This window comes from Protopterus annectens, chromosome 6.part1 (genome assembly GCF_019279795.1).
Source record: "Protopterus annectens isolate FY-2018-M chromosome 6.part1, PAN1.0, whole genome shotgun sequence".
Lineage (NCBI taxonomy): Eukaryota > Metazoa > Chordata > Ceratodontiformes > Protopteridae > Protopterus > Protopterus annectens.
In genome coordinates, this window is record NC_056738.1 from 73,659,494 (window position 1) to 73,682,706 (window position 23,213).

The window sequence follows — 23,213 nt, forward strand, 5'->3', positions numbered from 1 at the left end:
AGGCCACAGTGACTACAGACCCTTCCTGGGGTGGTGGGCATTTTGAAGGGAAGAAACCCAAGGTACCTAGTCCTAATCAGAAGTGTACCTGGTCCTAATCAGAAGTCCATCTTCACATCAGTGTTTTGGAGACGCAAGCAGTCTCCCTAGCATTGCAGGCCTTTCAAGACTGCCTTCCCAAAGGTGTGATTTCTTTACAGACTGGCAACATGACAGTGGTCTGGTACATAACTAAACAAGTGGGAACCTGATCCTATCCCCTGTGTTGAGAAGCTATGAGGGTGTAGCAGCGGGAGATGTTCTCAGTGTTTTCTGACAGCATTGCAGATCCCAGGGAAATCCAGCATTCTAGTAGACAATCTGAGCAAGAGCATTCTAATGCCTTATGAGTGGTCCCTCAGTCAGTCAGTGGCAGCATGCATTTTCAACCACTGAGGCCAGTCATGCTTCGATCTGTTTGCAACCTCCATCAATACCAAATGTATTAGCTTTTTTGCCCTGATCCCTCCCAAAGGGACAGTCACTGAGGGATGCTGTTCTACCCCTGTTCTACTGTATTCTTACCCCTTGCTGTCGATGATCAAGTTTGCCCTGATCCATACCAAGTGACAATCACTGAGGGATCCTCATCTGCATGCTTAGCCTTATGGTCTCCTGTATGCTTACCCTCTCATTCCTTTGGTAATCAAATTTCTACAGATTGCAGTCTATTGTACACTGACTGTATTCTTCATATTCCCCTTCTGATGCAGAGAAGTATGGATGTCCTTCTATTCCTGTGTTGCAGTATTCTTACTGTGGGATTTCCCGCCTTAGGCAACCCGATATCGGCTCCAATACAAAAGCTTAAGCCTGGTTGCTGTAGGTGCGTGGGACTTCACACTTAGGGCCATAAACCAGGGATCTTAAACGTCACGTCTGCAAGCACAGACTTCAGAACTTTTCAGCCGTAGATGACGTCACATCGTTCACTTCGCTCCTACTCTAGAAGACTTCTAAAAAGCTAAGCACCCCATTGGGGAAACCTTACGTTCTTTTGCTTGAACTTGGTTAGCTGTATTTTTTATATTAGCTGATGTCAGCTAAAAAGGGCAAATGCTGTTGCAGGTGTCAGATACCATGTAAGGGTACCCACGACTGTTGCTTCTTTTGTTTTGGGAAGGAACATGGTCATATCACTTGCTCTGTTTGCCAATCTTTCGTACCAAAGACCATCCACAGCTGCCTGGCTGCACTAAATTTATATTTAGAGAACCAACATCTCAAAAAGCTTGCACTTAAAATGGACCCCAAATCAGCCACTCTGACTGAACCACAGTGGAAAAAAGCCAGTTTCCAGGCCTACTTCATTGCCTCTCTGCCATCGGATGTCCTGCCAACTTCTGATATGGGGGTTGAGGAACATCCGATAGAACTGACTACTCCGATGGCTCCCACCGAGGAAGCTGCTTCAGAAGTAGCGGCCTGCATGTCCACAGAGATAGCACAGATGCCAGTTCCTATTGACGTCGAGGGAGAATCAGAAACTTTCGGGCAGCCTTAGGAGACTCCTATTCCTGAGGCTCAAGCTTCTGAGCCTAGGCCTTCTCCCAAACCAAAGCCTACTAAACGTAAACAGAAAACTAAACATCTGACTCCTACCCCTGAAGGAGTCCCTGACTGGCAATCTTTCACCAACTCTCTGAAGCAGGCCTTTATGGCCCACAGGTCCACAGGCTCTACTCCCTCTACTATAACTGTGCTCAGCCCTAGGCTTGCCTCTGCCATTTCTCTCCCCTTGCAGACTACCCAAGAAGGAGAGGAGGGACTAGAACCGTACTACTCTTCTTCTGAAGAGTCCAATTCTTATGCATCCCAGATTGCCTCCCCTTTAGAATATTATTCACCAGATGAGGAATCTGTTGAAGGGGACTCACCACTAGAGGACATTACCTTTGGTGAAACTATAACCAAGATGAAAGAGTACTTTAAATGGGACACTACCCAGATGACTGACACCCAGAAGAGGTATTTTAAACTCCTTCAAGTGGAGTTTCCCTCCCCATCAGCCATCCCACCAGTCTTACCTGCCTTTCTGGATGCTTTTACCTCTGCATCCAAAAACCCAGACTCTCAACCACCTGCACCTAAAAGACCAGACAGGTTTTATAAGGTTCCTGATGAGCAAAAATTCTTAGTTAAACCCCCTTGGCAGACCCTGCAGTTATTGCTGTTTCTCCAGACAAGCAATCCAGACTTATTCCCTCTGCATCTCTTTTGTCTACTGATAAAGACAACAAAACCATGTACAGAATTGGTAAAACAAATGTACACCTCTTCCTCCCTGGCCTTCCGTGCTATAAATTACCAGACACACATGGTTAAATATGCACTGGACGTTGTATCACAAGCATTTAATCTCCTGGCTGCCACACCTGACTGCCCTACCAAATCAGACATAACATCTAAATTGTCTCTGGCTTCACAGGTGGCCAGACATTCAGTTAGGTGTAGCTGTGATGCTGCAGAGGCCTCTGCTATGTCAGCAGCTTCTGCTTCTGTCCTCCACAGATACTCTTGGATGTGCCTACAACCTCTTCCAGAAGACTTTAAAGCTAAGATTATGGCTGCCCCCTTAGACCTTAACCTCTTGTTTGGAAAACAGTCTTCAGAGCTTTTTAAAAATCTGCAGGAGAAAAGCAAGGAACTGCAGGACATCAAGCATTTGCTTGTGTCCCCTATTCCAAAGTATTACAGGAACTACTCTGCAAAAACCTCATTTGTCAGGAGAACCCCTTCCTCTGCCACCCTTCATCCTCCAGGCACAGGAGGGGAAACAGAAGGCAAACATTCTCCAGACCTGCCACCTCTCAACCAACTCTTTCTGGATAGAAATGCACCCAACAATACGTGACTGCCTTGCCCATCTGCCTTTGTCAGCCCGCCTGTCCCACTGTTTACCCATCTGGAAAACCATCACTTCATACCAATGGGTACTGAGTATCATCCAAAACGAATACTTTCTTTCCTGGAGGGAAAAAGCTCATCCCAAAGCCCATTCCTTTTCCTCCTAAAAACCAAATCTACCGCTTGCAACAAATTTTTCAAGACCTCCAAAAACTAGGCTCAATAGAACCTGTTCCTCCCAGGCAGGAAGGAGAAGGATTTTACTCAAGACTCTTTCTAGTCCCCAAAAAGGATGGTCCTTGGAGACCTATACTGGATCTATCTTTCTTGAACCTATTTCTAGAAGTGCCTTCTTTCAAAGTACTCTCCCTCCCAGCCCTTCTTCCTCTTATCCCAGACCAGGCCTTCATGGCCACTCTGGAGCTAAAGGAGGCTTACCTTCATATCCCCATAAAACCCTCCAACAGAAAATTTCTACATTTGTCTGGACCCTACTCTCACTTTCAGTTTACAGCCTTGGCCTTTGGTTTGTCTGCAGCACCCAGAGTATTCACAAAATGCCTAGCCCCAGCCATTGCTTACTGCAGGACTCAAAAGTATACAACTCTTCCGCTACCTAGATAACAGTCTCCTCCTAGCAATGACAGAACCCCATCTCAGGGACCACCTCAGGTTCACCATCACCCTTCTTCAAAACCTGGGCTTCACTCTCAATTTAAACAAAGTCTCCTTGCTCCCTCAGCAAGACAAAATATTTCTGGGCTGCAGGATCAGGACAGATCTAATGCGGGCCTTTCTCCCACAGGAAAAGGTCCACTCCCTCTCCACTCACTTTCAAAACCTTTTACTGGAATCCCAGATTTCTGCAAGACAATTCCTGCAACTCCTGGGGCTTATGGCAGCCACCATTCCCATGCTTCCCTTGGCAAGAGTGCACATGCGGAAGTTCCAATGATACTTCAAGAAGGTGTGGCCACAACACCTTCACTCTTTAGAGAAGTATATCCCCTTTCTGCCCTGCCTCAAATCAGAGCTAAGGTGGTGGACTCACCAAACCCGTCACAACCTGGGAATGCCCCTCCAAATGCCCTCCCCAAACCAGTTCATCTGCACAGAGGCTTCAGACCTAAGGTGGGGTGCCACCTGCAAGGACTTCAGAGTTCAGGAAATTTGGAGTCCTGTCCTTCAAAAGAAACTTATCAATTTCAGGAAGATGACTGCAGTTCTTCTAGCCCTGGAGGCTTTTCTTCCTGCCCTCCACCTGGGACCCCTTCTAATATTCACAGACAACACCACAGTCAATGTGGTACCTCAACAATCAAGGAGGAACCAAAGCCTTCCCCCTTTGCAGAATAACCCTACAAATCTGGAAAATCGCCTTTAGGCACAACCTGTCTGGGTCTATTTTAGAACATCGAAGTTTCAAAACTTCAAATGCTCTAACATCGAATCATATTCAGCAAAAGCTGAAAACATTGAACATACAGAACAGCGAATATTTTTCCTAGGGAAAAAATTTGCTGTTCCAAAACACATACACACAACACAAGCACACCAAACAAACAGCAATCCATACACATACACCTAAAATCTTACACCTAACCCTACACTAAACTGTACACACACCACTATCCACTTACCTTAACCCAAACCCTAAACCTAAGGTCTGTCACTATCGCACACTCACCTCACCCGCTCCCTAACCTTAATTCACCTACCCCGCCCTAACCCTCACATCCACACAATCGCACACTTACCTGACCCACACCCTAACCCTAACTCACCTAACCCACCCTAATCCTCACGTCCACACAATCGCACACATACCTAACCCGCGGGCTAACCCTAACTCACCTAACGCGCCCTAACCCTCACACAATTGCACACATACCTAACCCGCACCCTAACCCGCACTCAATCGCACACTTACCTGAACCCGACCCGTAACTTTCCACCACAGTGCTGAAAATACCGAAGCAATAGAAACGGACAACCAAATTCTTTCCCTAGGAAAAAATTTGGTTTTCTGTTGCTTCGATATTTTCAGCTTTCGCTGAATAGGGTTTGATATTAGAACATTCGAAGTTTTGAAACTTCGATGTTCTAATATTGACCCACCTGTCAGTGTAAGCCTCATACATACCCTCTTAGGACAACAAACAGGCAGATCTCCTAAGTAGAACATTTGTGCAGCACACGTGGATGCTAAATAGGGAAACCTTTCTAGATATTGTCCACTGGTGGGTCACTCCTCAAGTGGAACTGTTTGCCTCCCCCAGAACAGACAGTTGACCAATTTCTGCACCAAGGATCACTCCCCACTAGCCCGGAGAGTAGATGCCATCAGCATTCCTTGGAAGGGACTGTTTCTTTATGCCCTACCCCCTTCCCTCTAATTCAAAAGGTCCTACTGAAAATCAGGAGGGACAAACCAAAAATCTTGTTGGTGACCCCCTACTGGCCAAAGCAGCACTAGTTCCCCCTCCTTCACTCACTAGCCAAGGGCAATCACCACAAGTTACCCCACAAGGTGGACTTTCTTACACAACAAAAGGGAACATCCTCACCTACAGATGTTAGCACTAACACTCATAAACATCTAATCCCTTTTAGACACTGTTATTCAGAGGTCGTGCTTACAGTCCTGAGGGAGGCCAGGAAACTTGCTACTAGAAAATCATGCTTATCAAAATGGGAGAGATTCTCAAAATTGTGTCTATGTAAAGACAGAGACCCCAGCCAGGCTGACCCTTCCCTAGTCCTTGCATATGTGTGTGAACTCATTAAAGATGGCTTTTCTTACTCCTCAGTTAAAGTATATCTTTCAGCCATATCTGCCTGGCTGACTCTAGATCCCCCTTTACTATCCAGGCTACATGTTAAACTTTTCCTGAGAGAGGTCTTTCACATCAGACTACCTACAAAACCCATCCCGCCATCCTGGGATCTAAACTTTGTCCTGGAGAAACTAACATTTAGCCCCTTTGAACCGGCTAGCAATGGTACTTCACAACTCTGTACATGGAAAACTGTACTGTTGGTCGCCATCACTTCTGCTAGGAGAGTGTCAAGAGTTACAGGCAATCATGGCCTGCCCCCTTACACTGTCTTCCACAAGGACAGGGTTACCTTATGCACTAACCCTTTCTTCATGCCTAAAGTGGTAAACGAACTGTCCTTAAATCAATCTATTCACCTGCCTACCTTCTTCCCCTCTCCAACTAACAAGAGTAAGAGGATTCTCCATTCGGTTTACCTTTACAAAGGCGAAACACACTTGTGCGATTGCTCATATGAGCGAATCGTAACTTTGAAAAACAAAACCGCAACAGTTTCCATTGTTCGAAAATCAGCAAGTCGAAAAGTAGATTCGCTGATTTTCTAACATAAATGTCGAAAAAAAATGTAATGAAGTGTAAAGCTGAGGGGCAAGCCCCCTGCACCCCCCTACTTTAATATTCTAACTCCAAGATTGCACTACAGTGGGGAAAGGGGCCATTTTCCAATCCCCACTATAGTGCAATCCACCGCAAAATGTCAAATCTGCAATGAGCGAATGTCACTGTGCATTCACTCATTGCACATTCGAACCGTGTTGCGTTCGACGTTTGCAAACTTTGCAAATGTCCTTTCGCACATCTGCTGTTCGCCCGTGTGCAAAATGCACACATGAAGGTAAACCCTCCATTCCCTGGATGTACTTCACAACTCTGTACATGGAAAACTGTACTGTTGGTCGCCATCACTTCTGCTAGGAGAGTGTCAAGAGTTACAGGCAATCATGGCCTGCCCCCTTGCACTGTCTTCCACAAGGACAGGGTTACCTTATGCACTAACCCTTTCTTCATGCCTAAAGTGGTAAACGAACTGTCCTTAAATCAATCTATTCACCTGCCTACTTTCTTCCCCTCTCCAACTAACAAGAGTGAGAGGATTCTCCATTCGGTTTACCTTTACAAAGGCGAAACACACTTGTGCAATTGCTCATATGAGCGAATCGTAACTTTGAAAAATAAAACCGCAACAGTTTCCATTGTTCGAAAATCAGCAAGTCGAAAAGCAGATTCGCTGATTTTCGAACATAAATGTCGAAAAAAAATGTAATGAAGTGTAAAGCTGAGGGGCAAGCCCCCTGCACCCCCCTACTTTAATATTCTAACTCCAAGATCGCACTACAGTGGGGAAAGGGGCCATTTTCCAATCCCCACTATAGTGCAATCCACCGCAAAATGTCAAATCTGCAATGAACGAATGTCACTGTGCATTCGCTCATTCGAACCGTGTTGCGTTCGACGTTTGCAAACTTTGCAAACGTCCTTTCGCACATCTGCTGTTCGCCCGTGTGCAAAATGCACACATGAAGGTAAACCCTCCATTCCCTGGATGTACTTCACAACTCTGTACATGGAAAACTGTACTGTTGGTCGCCATCACTTCTGCTAGGAGAGTGTCAAGAGTTACAGGCAATCATGGCCTGCCCCCTTGCACTGTCTTCCACAAGGACAGGGTTACCTTATGCACTAACCCTTTCTTCATGCCTAAAGTGGTAAACGAACTGTCCTTAAATCAATCTATTCACCTGCTTATCTTCTTCCCCTCTCCAACTAACAAGAGTGAGAGGATTCTCCATTCGGTTTACCTTTACAAAGGCGAAACACACTTGTGCGATTGCTCATATGAGCGAATCGTAACTTTGAAAAACAAAACCGCAACAGTTTCCATTGTTCGAAAATCAGCAAGTCGAAAAGCAGATTTGCTGATTTTCGAACATAAATGTGGAAAAAAAATGTAATGAAGTGTAAAGCTGAGGGGCAAGCCCCCTGCACCCCCCTACTTTAATATTCTAACTCCAAGATCGCACTACAGTGGGGAAAGGGGCCATTTTCCAATCCCCACTATAGTGCAATCCACCGCAAAATGTCAAATCTGCAATGAGCGAATGTCACTGTGCATTCGCTCATTGCACATTCGAACCGTGTTGCGTTCGACGTTTGCAAACTTTGCAAACGTCCTTTCGCACATCTGCTGTTCGCCCGTGTGCAAAATGCACACATGAAGGTAAACCCTCCATTCCCTGGATGTACACAGACAACTTAGATCCTACCTAGACAAAAGTAAACCCTTCAGAAAATCTGAGCAACATTTTGTCTCCTTCCACCTCAGGGCAGTGGGCAAGGCAGTTTCCAAGCGAACTGTTTCAGGATGGATCAGAAAATCCATTTATTTCTGCTACTCACACCATGGCAAACCTTTACCTCAGGGAGTGAAAGCTCATTCCATCAGAGGTGTGGCTGCTTCCAAAGTCTTCCTCAAAGGGCTGGATACAGCTTCCATTTTAGAAGCTGCCACCTAGTCCACTATCTACACCTTCACCAAACACTACAAACTAGATTAAGTCTCCAGTGCCAGGGCAGGCTTTGCTAGGACAATCCTGCATGGGCTTCTGGAATCTTCCACCTCTACTGCCACTCTTACCTCTAACTAGCTGTGGTACTCTCCCACAGTAAGAATACTCTACAACATAGGAATAGAAGGACATAGAATAGTTGTGTAAAATCTTACCATAAACATAGATGTCTTTCTCTTCCATGTTGCAGTGTTCCATCCCTCCCACCTCCCCCCTGCTTTACATTTGACTACTAACCTAGCTCGTAGCTTTTAGGAAGCTCTACCCTTAACCAAGAGCAACTAGCCAGCATATGACACTTGACTCTTCTAGGTGACAGTCACTGATTCCTCTCTTAAGACTGCCTGTCTGGCCTTCAGGTTCTGAGGTCTATGCATGCAGATGTCACATTTAAGGTCCCTGGTTTATGGCCCTACATGTGGCATCCCACGCACATACAGCAACCAGGCTTAAGCTTTTGTGTAGGAGCCGACGTCAGGTCGCCTGAGGCAGGAAATCCCACAGTAAGAATACTGCAACATGGAAGAGAAGGACATCTATGATTATGGTAAGATTTTACACAACTATTCTTTCCCCTTCCTCTGGCCTTCTCTTTTATACCCTCCTTGGGTTTGTTCTGCATTCTGCCCTATCTTGTCTTTCTTAAAGACAATTTTTTTCAGGACAAATCCTTTCTTTCCTAGGTTTGCCTCTGAACCAATCAATTCAGTTGCCAGATTTCTTTCCAAATATCAGTAATAAGGGTGAATATATGCTCCATAGCTTAGACCTTCATCACTTACTGCATTTCTGGAAGGCATGTCAACTTTGTGTGTCCTTCTCTAGAGCTAAACTTGGGAAAACAGCTTCCAAGGTGACTTTGTCTTTATGGCTTTCTGATTGCATATCCTTTTCTTTGTATCATATATGCTGTATTCTTGCCTAACAGGCCAAATTCCCATTCTGCTAGAGCAGTTTCTGATTCAGTTGCCTCTCTTAGTCATGCCATCGTTGATGATGTTTGTGCAGCAGCTACCTGGCCTAACCTGTACCTTTTTGTTCTTTTATAAATTAGACATTCAGTCCAGGTCTAGGACATCCTTTGGCTCCACTATTTTGCAGAATATTTTCCCCTGATACAACCCATTATGTCTGGCTGGGGACTCTGTCCCACAGGTTGAAGCAGATGGCAAATACATTGTATTTAAAATATGTTTACTTACCATAATTCTAGGTCTGTGTTGTCCTCTTCTGTCTCTCTCTCCCCCCCTCAAGTTGTCAGTGGTATATGTGGATCTCAGTGGACCTTTTGAGCTGGTCTGAAGTTTGTTGCAGGGGCCCTTTTGTCCACTCCCTAATTTATTGTTTAGAGAGTCTGTGTATGTGCAGGTCAGGCATGGTAGGGCAAACTCAATTTGGGGAGATTCAGGTAGGCAAGGCATTATGGTTGAGGAGATAGAGCTTCAGAGCTGAAGATTCTGAAGTGCTGACCTTGGATCTTTTACCTTGCGAGTTGAGATGGATGGAAGAAGATAAGATGAATCTAACGTTTCATTTCAGGGAGTTTATAGAGACTAGATCAGGGTGACATGCTACAGTGCTATCCTGACAGCTGACAAGGGCTTTTATTTGTTATACCCACTGTCCCATCCCATCTTCAGCATGCAGTGACACCTTTGGGGGACAAGTCCATCAATGCCAATGTGAAATTTTTAGCTGCATGACGAGGTTCTCCAGTCCCTACTAGTGACAGTAGTCCAAAATAAAATAAATCCCTTTGGGCTAGATCAGCTGACAAAATACTGCTCAGTCCTTATCCTTCTAGTCAGCTCTTCAGTATGTGAACCCAGGTTACCTGGGTCCTCCTCCTGTGGGTTCTGTCCTTAAGCCAGTTTACAACCCATCTTGTGACATATGGGTTTACATTTAAGCTGGTAAGTTTTCTACAATACCCGAGTGGGGTATTGTGTCGAAAGCTTTGCAAGGTCAAGGTAGGCTGTATGGACTGCCTTTCCTCATCAATGGCCTTGGTGACTGTTTCGAAGAAGTCAACCAGGTTCAAAAGGCATGATCTTCCCTTGACAAAGCCAAACTGGGTCGGGTCCAATGTCTGCAAGTCCCCTATATCTTTGTTTATGAGCTCCATTATGATCCTCTCCATAGCTTTGCAGACTAGAATTGTTAAGCTTATGGGGCGGTAATTACCAGGGTCCGTGAGGCACCGCCTTTGTGGAGTGGGACCACAGTTGCCGTACGCCACTCCTTGGGCACGTATCCTGTGGTAAGGCTGAGATTAAACAGCTGCCTTATGTGCAGGTTTAATTCCTCATTTAGCTCGTGGTAGCACACAGCCGGGGACACCATCCGTCCCATTGATGCTGTGTTTTAGCTTTAGAGAGAGCAGCTTTCACCTGCGATTTGAGATGTCCGGGAGGCTACACTCGGCTGGGATAGTTATCTCTCCTTTAGGGGAGAGGGGTGAAGTTTGCACTGAACCTGTCTGCCAGTATGTTGGCAATGTCTGTGGGTTCAGTGATTTTTGTATCATTTTGGACTAATTCTGAGCATATCTGGGAGTTTCCACCCAGGTTCCTAACATAGCTGAAAAAGGCCTTATGATTGTCCTTTGAATCCATGGCAATTTTTCTCTCAAAATTGGCCTTAGTTGATTTTACGAGTGCTCGTATTTTTTTACTAATAATGATCAGGGGTAACTTCCCTTTTATGGATTTTGTTCTATCATGTAATAGCTTTCTCCTCTTATTGTAAAGTTTGTTAATGGCTGGGTCCACCAGACTGGATCGCTTGCCCTTTGTGGAAAGAGTCTTGGTTTTATTTGGGATTGCCTGATCCATGCAGTCCTGGAGGTGTTCATAGAAGGCATTTGTAAGGGCTTCCGCAGCTTGGGTTGTGGTTTCCACTGGCTCCAGGGCCTTGAAGGATACCACACCAGTCTTGAGTAGTGCGAAGTTTGCTTTAGAGAAGTTCTTCACTGTGGTCTTTTTTGCTTGGGGTGGGGCGGGATGTGGATTTCCAGTGAGATTAGTTTATGATCAGATCTCACCAATGAGGATATACTTCGGTGTGGAGCATTTTGTCCCCATGTTTGTGACAATGAGATCTAGTATATTTTCTCCTCTGGAACAGTGACTAGCTGTTCCATGGCATTTGAATTTATGAACTCCAGGAACCGTTGGGCTAGAAAGTTAGGGCTTGAGTAATGTTCCCAGTCTATATTCGGTAGTTGAAGTCACCCAATATGATGGTGTTTGGAGATACATTTATACCCTCCAGTGTCTTCAGGAAGGCTGTGTGGGGTTCCTGAGTTTGAGAGGGTGGCCTGTAGCATGCTACAATTTGTAGAGCAGTTTTGCCTATGGTTAGTTGCACCTGGATGGTTTCAAGCTTCATGCGTTGCCACCAACCTGGAGGTGTGAGTATCCTTTATGAATATGGATACACCCCTACTTTTGTGGTGTGGTCCGGTTTTGGGGCGGAACGCATGATATGAGGTAAAACCTAATAGTGCCGGGTGCTCTCAGGAGCCTTGAACCAGGTTTCAGTTACAGCACAGACATCGATGTTCTCCATACTGAGAAGGGCCTCAGTGCGTGCATTTTGAGATTTAGACTTCGGGCATTGAGCAGCATTACCCTCAGTTTCTTCCCATTTTGTTTTCTAGGGTGGTAGGTTTAGAATTTGAGCCTTGCCTAAAAAGGCACTATGGGGTGGCAAGAGCCTTAGCCAATATCCGAATCCCAGGGTGACAGGTGCAAGCCATCCTTGCGAAGCAGCGTGGCTTGTCAAGCATGTCATCCCAGGCAGACAGACACTGGATCCCCTTTGAATGACACCAGACATTAAGCCAGTTGTTAAAGCTGATCATCTTGTCTCTATATTGTGGCATCATTCTTGGTGAAGGAAGGATACTGCTCAGGGTTAGGGTCATACCTGCCTGGGCTACATAATCAGAGAGCTCCTCTATGTCTCTTTTCATGTAGTCCAGGGAGGTACGTCTCAGGTCGCTCACACCAGCATGGACAATGACTGTGTCATATTTGTACTTGCCATGGAGTGACCGAATGCTTGTGTTATGTGGCGGATTCTAGCCCGATAGGCAGATTACTGTGACCCTCTCCTTGTTCAGCCTGGTGAGTGGGACGCCAGTGTGTCTGACTATGGAGTCACCTATGACAAGTATGTTTGGTGTTGTATTTGGCCTTAAGGGCTGTGACTGCTTTGCACACTGCTTTTGTGGTTTATGTGTTGCTTGTGGGGTGTCTTGAGGTAGCAGTTGTTTGGGTGTCTGCTTTGGAGGCCTCTGCTGTTTAGGTAAATTTTTACTCAGAGCCTCCGAGTATGTCTTTGTGTGTTTATGTGTTTGATTCAGTGGAGTGGTAGCATTATGTGAGGCTGGTTTTGTGGTGTGTGTAGTTGCCTTCTCCTCCTGTCTGGTCTTGCCAGTCCTGAGTTGAGAGAGCTCAGCCTCCAGTTTGGCTAAATAGCTGCATCTCTACAAGTATTTGTGTTATGTGGGAGGAGGAGAGGGTTGTCTGTGTACATGAGGCAGTTATAACATTGCCTCAAGATTCCCAGATTCACCAGCTGGACCGGAGAGGAGATTGACAACTGACCTTTGGACATGCTAGAATAATATTGGGAAATCCTTAATTGAAAACAAGGGCCAGTGGGGAGTGAGGGTGTAGTGCTTTTAATTTTTAGTGCTGACTTATATAATTGCTTTAGTGAGCAAGTGCCAGGTAACTTGAGTGCAATGTTTTACAAGTAACTAAATGCAAAAACGACAAACAGTAACTTTCTTTCAAGTGAAACAAGGAAATAAGTACAGTAAGCAATGCAGATATCACCAGTGATCCACAGAAGCTGAGAAGTTGCGTATTAGGTGGAATTAGCTTCCAGGGAAATAACAAGCAAACAAACAACAAGCATATAAACAAAGCTAGATTCAGTAGGCCTGGATCTAGTCTATGCTAGAGCAAACAAGGTGAACCAATTTCAGTAAGATACAGTTCAAATATTCAGGCACTATAAACCTTTAACCAGAAAATTCCCAGCTCAGAAGGGCAGAGTCCAGCCTCTTCTCCCACAAGAGTGCAGACCACGAACCTTCTTAATGTAAAATAACTGGCCTGAAGCCCAAGTGCCTAAACCAGAACTAATACACTTGGACACTGGGCTCTCAATCAGCAGTTCCCAACTTAGAAGGATGAAAGCTACCTGTCCTGCCACCACAGTGCTTGCCACAAACCTTCCTAATGTAAAACAACTGTTCTGAAGCCCAAGTGCTTAATCCAAAAGACTTGAATGATAGCTACACTTTAATCAAGTTACAACCAAGCAGTAATAAATACCATTGAATACTTTAGAATGTCTGGATTAGTGCTCAAGTTACACAAACAAAGCCAGATCCAGCAGGCCCAATCCAGTCTATGCCACAGCAAACAAGGCACCAACTTCAGTAAGGAACAGTTCAGATATGCATGCACTATAAGCCTTTAACCAGAAATTCCCAGCTCAGAAGGGCAGAGTCCAGCCTCTCCTCCCACAAGAGTGCAGACCACGAACCCTCTTAATGTAAAATAACTGGCTTGAAAGCCCAAGTGCTTAAACCAGAATTAATACACTTTTAGAATAACAGACACTGAGCCCTCAATCAGCAGTTCTCAACCTAGAAGGATGTAAGCTACCTGTTCTGCCACAACAGTGCAGACCACAAACCCTCTCAGTGCAAAACAACTAACTGGTCCGAAGCCCAAGTGTTTAAACCAAAAGGCTTAGAATGAGTTACACCAAGCAGTAATAAATACAATTGAGTATTTTAAGATGATGCAAAAGTAAAAAGAAGTAGGTAAAAACACAAGTACAGTAAAAGCAGATGAAATCCTTGAATATCCTTTTCTTTGTATCATTCTTTCCCCTTCCTCTGGCCTTCTCTTTTATACCCTCCTTGGGTTTGTTCTGCATTCTGCCCTATCTTGTCTTTCTTAAAGACAATATTTTTCAGGACAAATCCTTTCTTTCCTAAGTTTGCCTCTGAACCAATCAATTCAGTTGCCAGATTTCTTTCCAAATATCAGTAATAAGGGTGAATATATGCTCCATAGCTTAGACCTTCATCACTTACTGCATTTCTGGAAGGCATGTCAACTTTGTGTGTCCTTCTCTAGAGCTAAACTTGGGAAAACAGCTTCCAAGGTGACTTTGTCTTTATGGCTTTCTGATTGCATATCCTTTTCTTTGTATCATATATGCTGTATTCTTGCCTAACAGGCCAAATTCCCATTCTGCTAGAGCAGTTTCTGATTCAGTTGCCTCTCTTAGTCATGCCATCGTTGATGATGTTTGTGCAGCAGCTACCTGGCCTAACCTGTACCTTTTTGTTCTTTTATAAATTAGACATTCAGTCCAGGTCTAGGACATCCTTTGGCTCCACTATTTTGCAGAATATTTTCCCCTGATACAACCCATTATGTCTGGCTGGGGACTCTGTCCCACAGGTTGAAGCAGATGGCAAATACATTGTATTTAAAATATGTTTACTTACAATAATTCTAGGTCTGTGTTGTCCTCTTCTGTCTCTCTCTCTCCCCCCTCAAGTTGTCAGTGGTATATGTGGATCTCAGTGGACCTTTTGGGCTGGTCTGAAGTTTGTTGCAGGGGCCCTTTTGTCCACTCCCTAATTTATTGTTTAGAGAGTCTGTGTATGTGCAGGTCAGGCATGGTAGGGCAAACTCAATTTGGGGAGATTCAGGTAGGCAAGGCATTATGGTTGAGGAGATAGAGCTTCAGAGCTGAAGATTCTGAAGTGCTGACCTTGGATCTTTTACCTGCGAGTTGAGATGGATGGAAGAAGATAAGATGAATCTAGCATTATGGTAAGTAAATAACTTTCATTTCAGGGAGTTTATAGAGACTAGATCAGGGTGACATGCTACAGTGCTATCCTGACAGCTGACAAGGGCTTTTATTTGTTATACCCACTGTCCCATCCCATCTTCAGCATGCAGTGACACCTTTGGGGGACAAGTCCATCAATGCCAATGTGAAATTTTTAGCTGCATGACGAGGTTCTCCAGTCCCTACTAGTGACAGTAGTCCAAAATAAAATAAATCCCTTTGGGCTAGATCAGCTGACAAAATACTGCTCAGTCCTTATCCTTCTAGTCAGCTCTTCAGTATGTGAATCCAGGTTACCTGGGTCCTCCTCCTGCACAATGGATTCTAGCTTGTTGCTTATTTATAACTTTAAAAAAGAAGACTACTTTTTATTCTTTATATATATATATATATATATATATATATATATATATATATATATATGGATCTGGTACATTTAGTCAAAAGCACATTTCGCCGAATCACCAAGACCATATCGCCGAATTACATTTCACCGAAAATAGTAGTGGCAGTGTATATGCCCTTTTTCCCCACTGTAGTGCGATCCTGGAGTTAGAATATATAGTTGGGGGTGTGTGGGGGGGCATAGCCGTAGTTTGATTAAAAAGTACTTGCTTACCCTCTTAACAGAAACTACATAGTATAATTCAAGCTAGATGGGGGGGCTATGCCCCCCACACCCCCCAACTATATATTCTAACTCCAGAATCGCACTACAGTGGGGAAAAGGGTGTGTACACTTCCCCTACTATTTTAGGTGGAATGAAATTCGGCAAAATGAGTTTTTGGTGATTTGTGCTTTCGGCGATTTGGTCTTGCTGACATAAATATCGGCGAAATGAATCAGAACCATATATATATATATATATATATATATATATATATATATATATATATATATAAAATGTATGTATGTGTATATATTAGCAACTAATTATTAAACATTAAAATATATAACAATTAAAACACCATTTTATAAACGCATTAAAGGTAACTGCACACATGGGTACATAAAGGTACACCTCCTTTAACTTTGTCTTACTATGCAAAAAATGGCAAACTGAACCAACACAAAGAAAATTTATTAAACTACACACACACAAAATAAGCACTTTTGTTCAAGTAATACTAAACTAATTATCTGAAGAAGTTTAGTATTACCTGAAAGAATACACTTATTTTGTGTACATTTTAACAAATTTTCTTCATTCCTGTTCAGTTTGCCATTTTTTGTAATTTAGTTGAGTTACAAGTGTACGTTTTTGTATCGTCTTGCTATGCACCTAGGGATGTATTTGTCATACAGCAATGATCGCTTATGCAGTGATGCTTATTGTGTTGCCTTTCCAGCAGACGTTATTACAAGTCATTCGCTGTGTATTTTTCAAGCAATATTTCAAGTGTGGGTGTTAATAATGCAAGTGTTTACTGATGGCTTGTTTGATATGATCGTGAGGGTGCAACCCTAGCGATTAGACAAAGCCAGCTATGGGGAAAACCTGCATCCACAGTTGAATGTGACATATTGTTGTCATATAGAAATATTACTTAAAAATTATGTTTCTTATATTTTATAATTAATGTCATTGTATTAAGGGACTTCTGTTTTTGTTGCTTCTCACATCTGGAAAAGATAGGTATGTGCTGACACTCTTACAGTACATCATTATAGTGCACTTGCTGTCTCCCCCTTTTTTTTTTTGTTAGAGAGGGAGCCACAAATGTGAATGCGTCCAGATAATTTTAGGATGCTTGCTCATACTTGACATCTAATGCGCGTTGTCTCAGATTTGGTTTTTAATTTTAATGTAGTTTTTTGTTGTGAGGTGCAGTATTGTGGTAGGTAGGATTTTCTTTTAAAACATGTTGATTGTCTTTCATTTCTCATCGTAGTGTTGCATAGAATGTAGTGGATGTTTCTTTTGTGTGTTTTTAAGGAGCTTCATTTGCAGCATTTTCTCTCCTTTTACCTTTCTTTTGTGGTCAGACTTTTCTGTTTGTGGGTAGTCCTTGGTTTACAACTGGCATGCAGTCAGTGGTGGTTCATGTTTTTGAATATAAATTATTTTTCATTGTGTAATAAAGAATAACTGATTTCACATGACAGTACATTGGCGTACCCACTGTGCAAAATAGAAAACCAGTATAAACGTTCATTTGAAGCTAGACAGCAAGGAAAGGAACAGGAAACTCTGGAAACTGTGATGCAGTTAATGTTGAGGAGTGATAGGCCAGTGAGTTCCCATATGACAGAACAACAGGTGACACAGGATGAAATTGAAGATAATGTGCCACAGGAAGATGCTATAGAACTTTCTATAGAATGCCCGCAAGAAACAGAAAACAAGGGATGTGCCCACAGCATGGAAGAAAATAAGTTAAGAGAAGAGTTGCTTGATTTTAATAGAGAAAGACAGATATATCAAGATCAATGAGAGAAATAGACTGCAGAAGGTTAATAAAACCCCAAAAGTCAGAAGCTGGATAAAACAAATGAACACAGTAATTAGGGCTGTCCATAGAGATCCATGCGATATAACAGAAGTAAACAGAATATATTACTGTGCTGCTAAATTAATAACTGATAAAGTTCTACCACTGGAACATAGGGTAGCGAAGGAAAAGAGGAGGTGAAAGTGAATACCATCATGGAAACATCGAATAGAGAAAACTGTAAAGCAGCTAAGACAAGGAGTGTCATTGTTAGAAGAGGAAACAGATCAACAAAAATACTAAGAAAGAAAGATGTGATAAAAGCAATGCGCAGTATTCGAACAGACCAGTATCTATTATGCACTATTGGAGATAAGAAACTAAAAATTTCAAAACAGGCGGAAAGACTTAGAAGATATGAAGATAAATATAAGGGAAAAGCACAAAATAAGCAATTTATTGATGACCCAAAAAGTTTTATAGAGAATTGGGAAATAAGGTAAAAGGAATTGAAAGACCACCAAAAAAGAGGAAGTAGATACATTTTGGAGAAGTATCTATGAAGATCCTGTGCAACATAACAAAGATGCTAAATGGATAGAAGAAGTAAAAGAAAGAATAAGAAGTTTAAAGGTACAGGATATGAAATGGGATGAAATAACAGCCAGAGAGATTGAAACAAAGTTGAGAAAAGCCCCTAACTGAAAACCCCCAGGCCCAGATGCAGTACCTAACTTTTGGCTTAAAGTATTAACTTCTTTGTATGAGGATCTAGCCATGAGTAAGAACTATTTATATGCACACCCCGAACAGACACCTCACTGGTTAACAACAGGAACAAACAATGCTCTTATTTAAGAGTGAACCTGAAAGCTACCCAAAAAATTATAGACCAATAACTTGTCTTCTGACAACGTATAACCTGTACACGGGAATTGACGCCGACAGAGTTTATAGAAATTTCGAAGAAAACTCGATTATGGCAGTAGAACAAAAGGGCAATAAAAAAAGTCATATGGAAGAAAGGATCATTTGTTGTTAAAGTTATAGTGGAGAACTGTAAGAAGGGTATGGCATGGATTGACTACAAAAAAGCATTTGATAGAATCCCACATTCATGGATAAAAGAGGGCTTAAAAATGTATAAGATACACCCTACCTGATTGACTACATTACAGTAACCGTGAAACAGTGGCAGACCACTTTGCAATTAAGCCATGATAAAGGACAGATTATTATCCCAGGGATAAAATCCAAACAGGGATATTCCAGGGTGACTCTCTTGTCACCATTGCTATTCTGCCTTGCCATTAATCCAATAAGCTGTTCACTTAACAGCCTAGGCCATGGCTACAATTTGGCTTCTAGAAAACATCAAAGTCTAATGACTTCTCATCTTCTCTTTGTCGATGATTTAAAAGTCTATAGCTTATCAGATGAGGAACTGAAAGCACAGCTGTAGGTTGTCAAAACTTTTTCAGATGATATTGGAATGTCATTTGGTCTTGATAAATGTGCACAAGCAAACTGCAGTACCAGGAAAACATCAGTTTTGACAAGAATGTGATATAAAAGAACTTGAGCAAGAGGGAGTGTATAAATACTTGGGAATTGATGAAGGATCAGCAATAAAACATGAACAAATGCAAATAAAACTCAGTAAGGAGTACTTTAGAAGAGTTAAATTAATCCTGAAAACAGCATTGACATCTAGGAACAAGATCCAAGCCATAAATCAGTTTGCTCTTCCTGTCCTAACTTAAAGTTTTGGAGTGATTGACTGGCCCCAAAAAGTGTTGGATAGATTGGATATTATAACGAGAAGGATGCTTCACGCTCACCAAATGATTTATAAAAATCAGTGTATACCAAGAGTATATATTCCCTGTTCCGAAGGAGGGATGGGCCTCCTTGAAATTGATTACAAGTATAGATCTGCAGTCATGGGACTCCACACATATCTGTTGATCTCACAGTATCCAAAATGAAAGTTTTGAAACATGAGGAGAATAAATCTAAGATGACATCTCTGCTTAATTTAGCAGAAGCATATCGACTCAAGCAGGAATGGAAATCAAACCAGAAGTAGATAAAAACCAGGCAGCAACTGAATGTGCTAAAAAACAAAACAAAGAATATAAGGTGAAGGACCAGATGAGAAGGCAAGAAATGTAGAAAAAACATAAATATAGTTGCAAGAATAGAAAACTTTTGGAAGAGCCTCGTGTTGATCAAGAACTAACGCAGGAATGGTTAAGGAGAGGTGAATTCACATCAGGAAATGAAAGGTTAATGTTGGCGGTCCAAGATAGTGGGCTATGTACATGCTGGTTTACAAAGACCATTGAACATGTGGGAGAAACAGACATATGTAGGTTTTGTAAAACCGAATTGGAAACAGTCACACACCTTGCTGCTGGTTGCAATGCACTAATGGCAGAGGGACTGTATACTGAAGACATAATAATGTGGCAAGACTGGTATCGATGTAACTGAAAAACACTGGAAACATGAGCCACAAAGAATCATAGAAAATTATGAAGTTTATATCACATGGGATCACCCAATACCAACAGTTCAAAAGATAGATGTTAGAAAACTGGATGTAGTTGTCCAGGAAAAGAAGACAAAAGTAGAATTGATCATTGAAATTGCCACACCCAGTAAATGTTCACAGGTTTCATCTAGAAATAATAGACTGTCGCTATATTTTTCAGCCTTTATCTGAAAAAGTTCTGTACTTTGGCAAATTCAAGAGATAGAGCATCCATAAATCAAAAAGATTTAAATGTTTATTTTCACTAGATGTGAGCCTGATTAATGTACATTTTACCTGTTTTGTCAGGGTACTCTCTTTTTTTAATTACATGTTTTACTTTTGATTGACATTTAGGCTTGTCTGTGTAGTATACTTTAAGAAAGGGAAATGTAGCTGCAATTGATTTGATTATTTGAAGATGTTGAAGTAACCAAGCTGTAAGCCTCAGTCAAATGCTTTCTTTCCCCCTGTCTGATCATGTTTATCACTTATTTCATGTTTCTCCTGTTGTGAAGTACACATCATTATTAGTCAGACTATTTTATCCATTGTCTGATCATTGTTTTGTGCATGCTAAGTCATAAATGCATTTAGTGATTTTTTTTTATTGTTATTTTATTTTTTTATTGTTAACAGTTTGAAACAGTCTGGTAAATTCTCTGGTAATCCATGGCCACCTTACAAAGAGAGGACACCACTACATCCCAGTTATAAAGGTCTAATGAAGTTGCTGCACTGTAAAACTCTGCATATCGTTTTATTTACACTTCTTTACAAGGTGAGATTAAACTGAGTACATTTCTTCTCTTAAAAACTGTCTGCATATTTTTTCTCTACTCCCTTGCTGGCTGTATATGACTGTGTGTGCACCCCAGCAGCTCAAGATCACATTACATTCATTTTTAATTGTGTCTATCTAGCTTTCTTACTCTGTTAGTGTAAATAAACTGTGGTTAACTTACAAAAAATAAAACAAAGTAAAAAACACATCCTTTCTTTAATATCTTAAACATATACAGAGGTCAATGATGACTCCTCCTACCTTATATATTAATACACCTGACTGCACTGAATACAAAAACTCCTTTGCAGTATCACATGTAATGTACATCATGAACTTTTTTATGCAAATATTAATAAGAACAAAAACAGTGTTGTTCTAAACATTAATGACATAAAGTAGGGTGTATGCTTTACAGTGTACACAATTCTAGTCTTTTTCAGCCAGTTTTTATTAAAAAATCAAATTTTCTCATGTTTGTTCCTGTATCTAATGGGATTGATGTTCCTCTCCCAGTTTCAGTCACTGGTTTAAGTACAAGTTACTGCTGAGTTCTTTAGTCAACTGCTCCTTTTTTCTGTCACTCAAGTGTCCTTTGGAAGAATGGAATGGGTTTCACTGACTAAGACTTTGTATGGACTTTGATATTTTGAGAAGAATGGGAAGCAGAGTCCCCTTCTACTTGGTGTAGCCCATCCTTTATTGGCTAAAACCTGTTTTATTTTGATTCTTAACCTATTCTGCATCCAGAAGTGTTTTTGATCCTTCAGGGGAAAATATTTTGGAGAAAACTGGGTACACCAGCTTGAATTTCACACTTGGCGAGTTGACATTCCATCTCTGCTGGTATAAACTTATCTTCTGGTATATAGTGAATAAATCATTTTCCACAAACACCCTGCTGTCATCAGCTTTTAGTAATTTCCTTTATACTGCAATTTTATCAGGAGCAACTCTTTCTGCTGGTATGATTCTATCTTTATTAATACAGGTCATGGCTACTTTCTCCTGGCCAGATTTGGACCATTGCACAATGTGCCCTCTCAGTTAACAAATTCTGCTGTGGAATACCAATGCAGTTTATTTGTACTTTTATAAAATTTGTGCAGTCTTTTCTTCCTAGTTTCTCTGGAGCAGCACAAGCTGTCAGGTTTTCCTTGTGTGCACTGCCTTCTAATGCCACTGTGTATTTGAAGCAGCTCTTTTTGTGCAGCCATATGTTTAGCCAGCTTATTGTTTTTTTCATTTCATCCTGTTTTTTGCATTTTTATCAGTTCACCTGAATAGCTAGTTAGTTCCTTCTGTTTGTTCCAGCTTTTTGGTATTTGCCTTTTATATATCTTTTCAGTGTTTTAGTTATTTTCAACTTCTGTGTGTGCTTTTGATTTATTTTTCCTCTAAATTGCCACACACCATCTCTTGTACTAAAGCTGAAAGAGGAGCTGCTTTTTGCCGAACTACTGCAAGAATCTTCCCAGACAGATTTTCATACCCTTTTCTGGTTCATTTTCTCTCACTTTCTCTAAATTTCTAGTTTGCTGGCATCCATCCAGTCAAAGTAGTTACTAGCCAGTAGTGGCATTTTGCCCAAATTGATAACTTAACTAGCTTTTTTCCGAGTTTCAGTTTTCACACTGGGAGAACTGTACTCAACTTGTTGTTCAGTGTACAGCCATGTTTCACATCCCTCCTGTTGCTGTCATAGTTGCTTCCTAATTCTGCAAAAGTATAGAAGAGTAATCTTGCAGAAATAGAATTACTTCAAGAACTCAATCCTATTTCTTATTTTCTTCAAGTTATACATGAAATAATGTTTGGTGATTAGAACCAATTTCAGTTAAAAGTACTTTTAATAATATGACAAATATTCAAAGGCCGTATTCTTATATCCTCTACTATAGTTGACAGTTTGTTTACTGAAAAGTCTTGTCTCAGTCTCAGGTATTTTTACTGCAACCAAGTGGAAACGTGGGCTTGCTTTTGTAAGTCATACTTTAGGCATTAGTGCCCCCTCCCAAAAAAAATAAATTGAACAGGTAATCCCAGTGGACACAAAGTCCCTTTTGAGGGGCAATGTGGGAGCGACATTCAATTAAGTAACTTGTTAAGAGTTGCATAATAGGTAGTTGGAGGCTGTGGGAATCAAACCCATGACTGCTACAAGGTTTAAGACTAGCAGCACATAGTCTTATACTTGTGTGCCATACTGCCATGGCTTTTGCCAGAACTATCCATAATTGGCTATTTTTGTAAGTGAGTCCCTTAGGGCT

At 41.8% G+C, this 23,213-nt stretch overlaps 1 protein-coding gene across 4 annotated transcripts in view; it reads left to right on the plus strand.

Moving 5' to 3' along the window:
* The window catches only part of UBR3 (ubiquitin protein ligase E3 component n-recognin 3), a 4,226,407-nt gene that overhangs the window by 2,176,880 nt on the left and 2,026,314 nt on the right, over positions 1-23,213 (plus strand). For all 4 annotated transcript variants that reach the window (XM_044075499.1, XM_044075501.1, XM_044075502.1 and 1 more), the window contains exon 20: positions 20,799-20,940. In XM_044075499.1, coding sequence (XP_043931434.1) covers positions 20,799-20,940 — 142 coding nt within the window. The remainder of the gene's footprint in view (positions 1-20,798; positions 20,941-23,213) is intronic.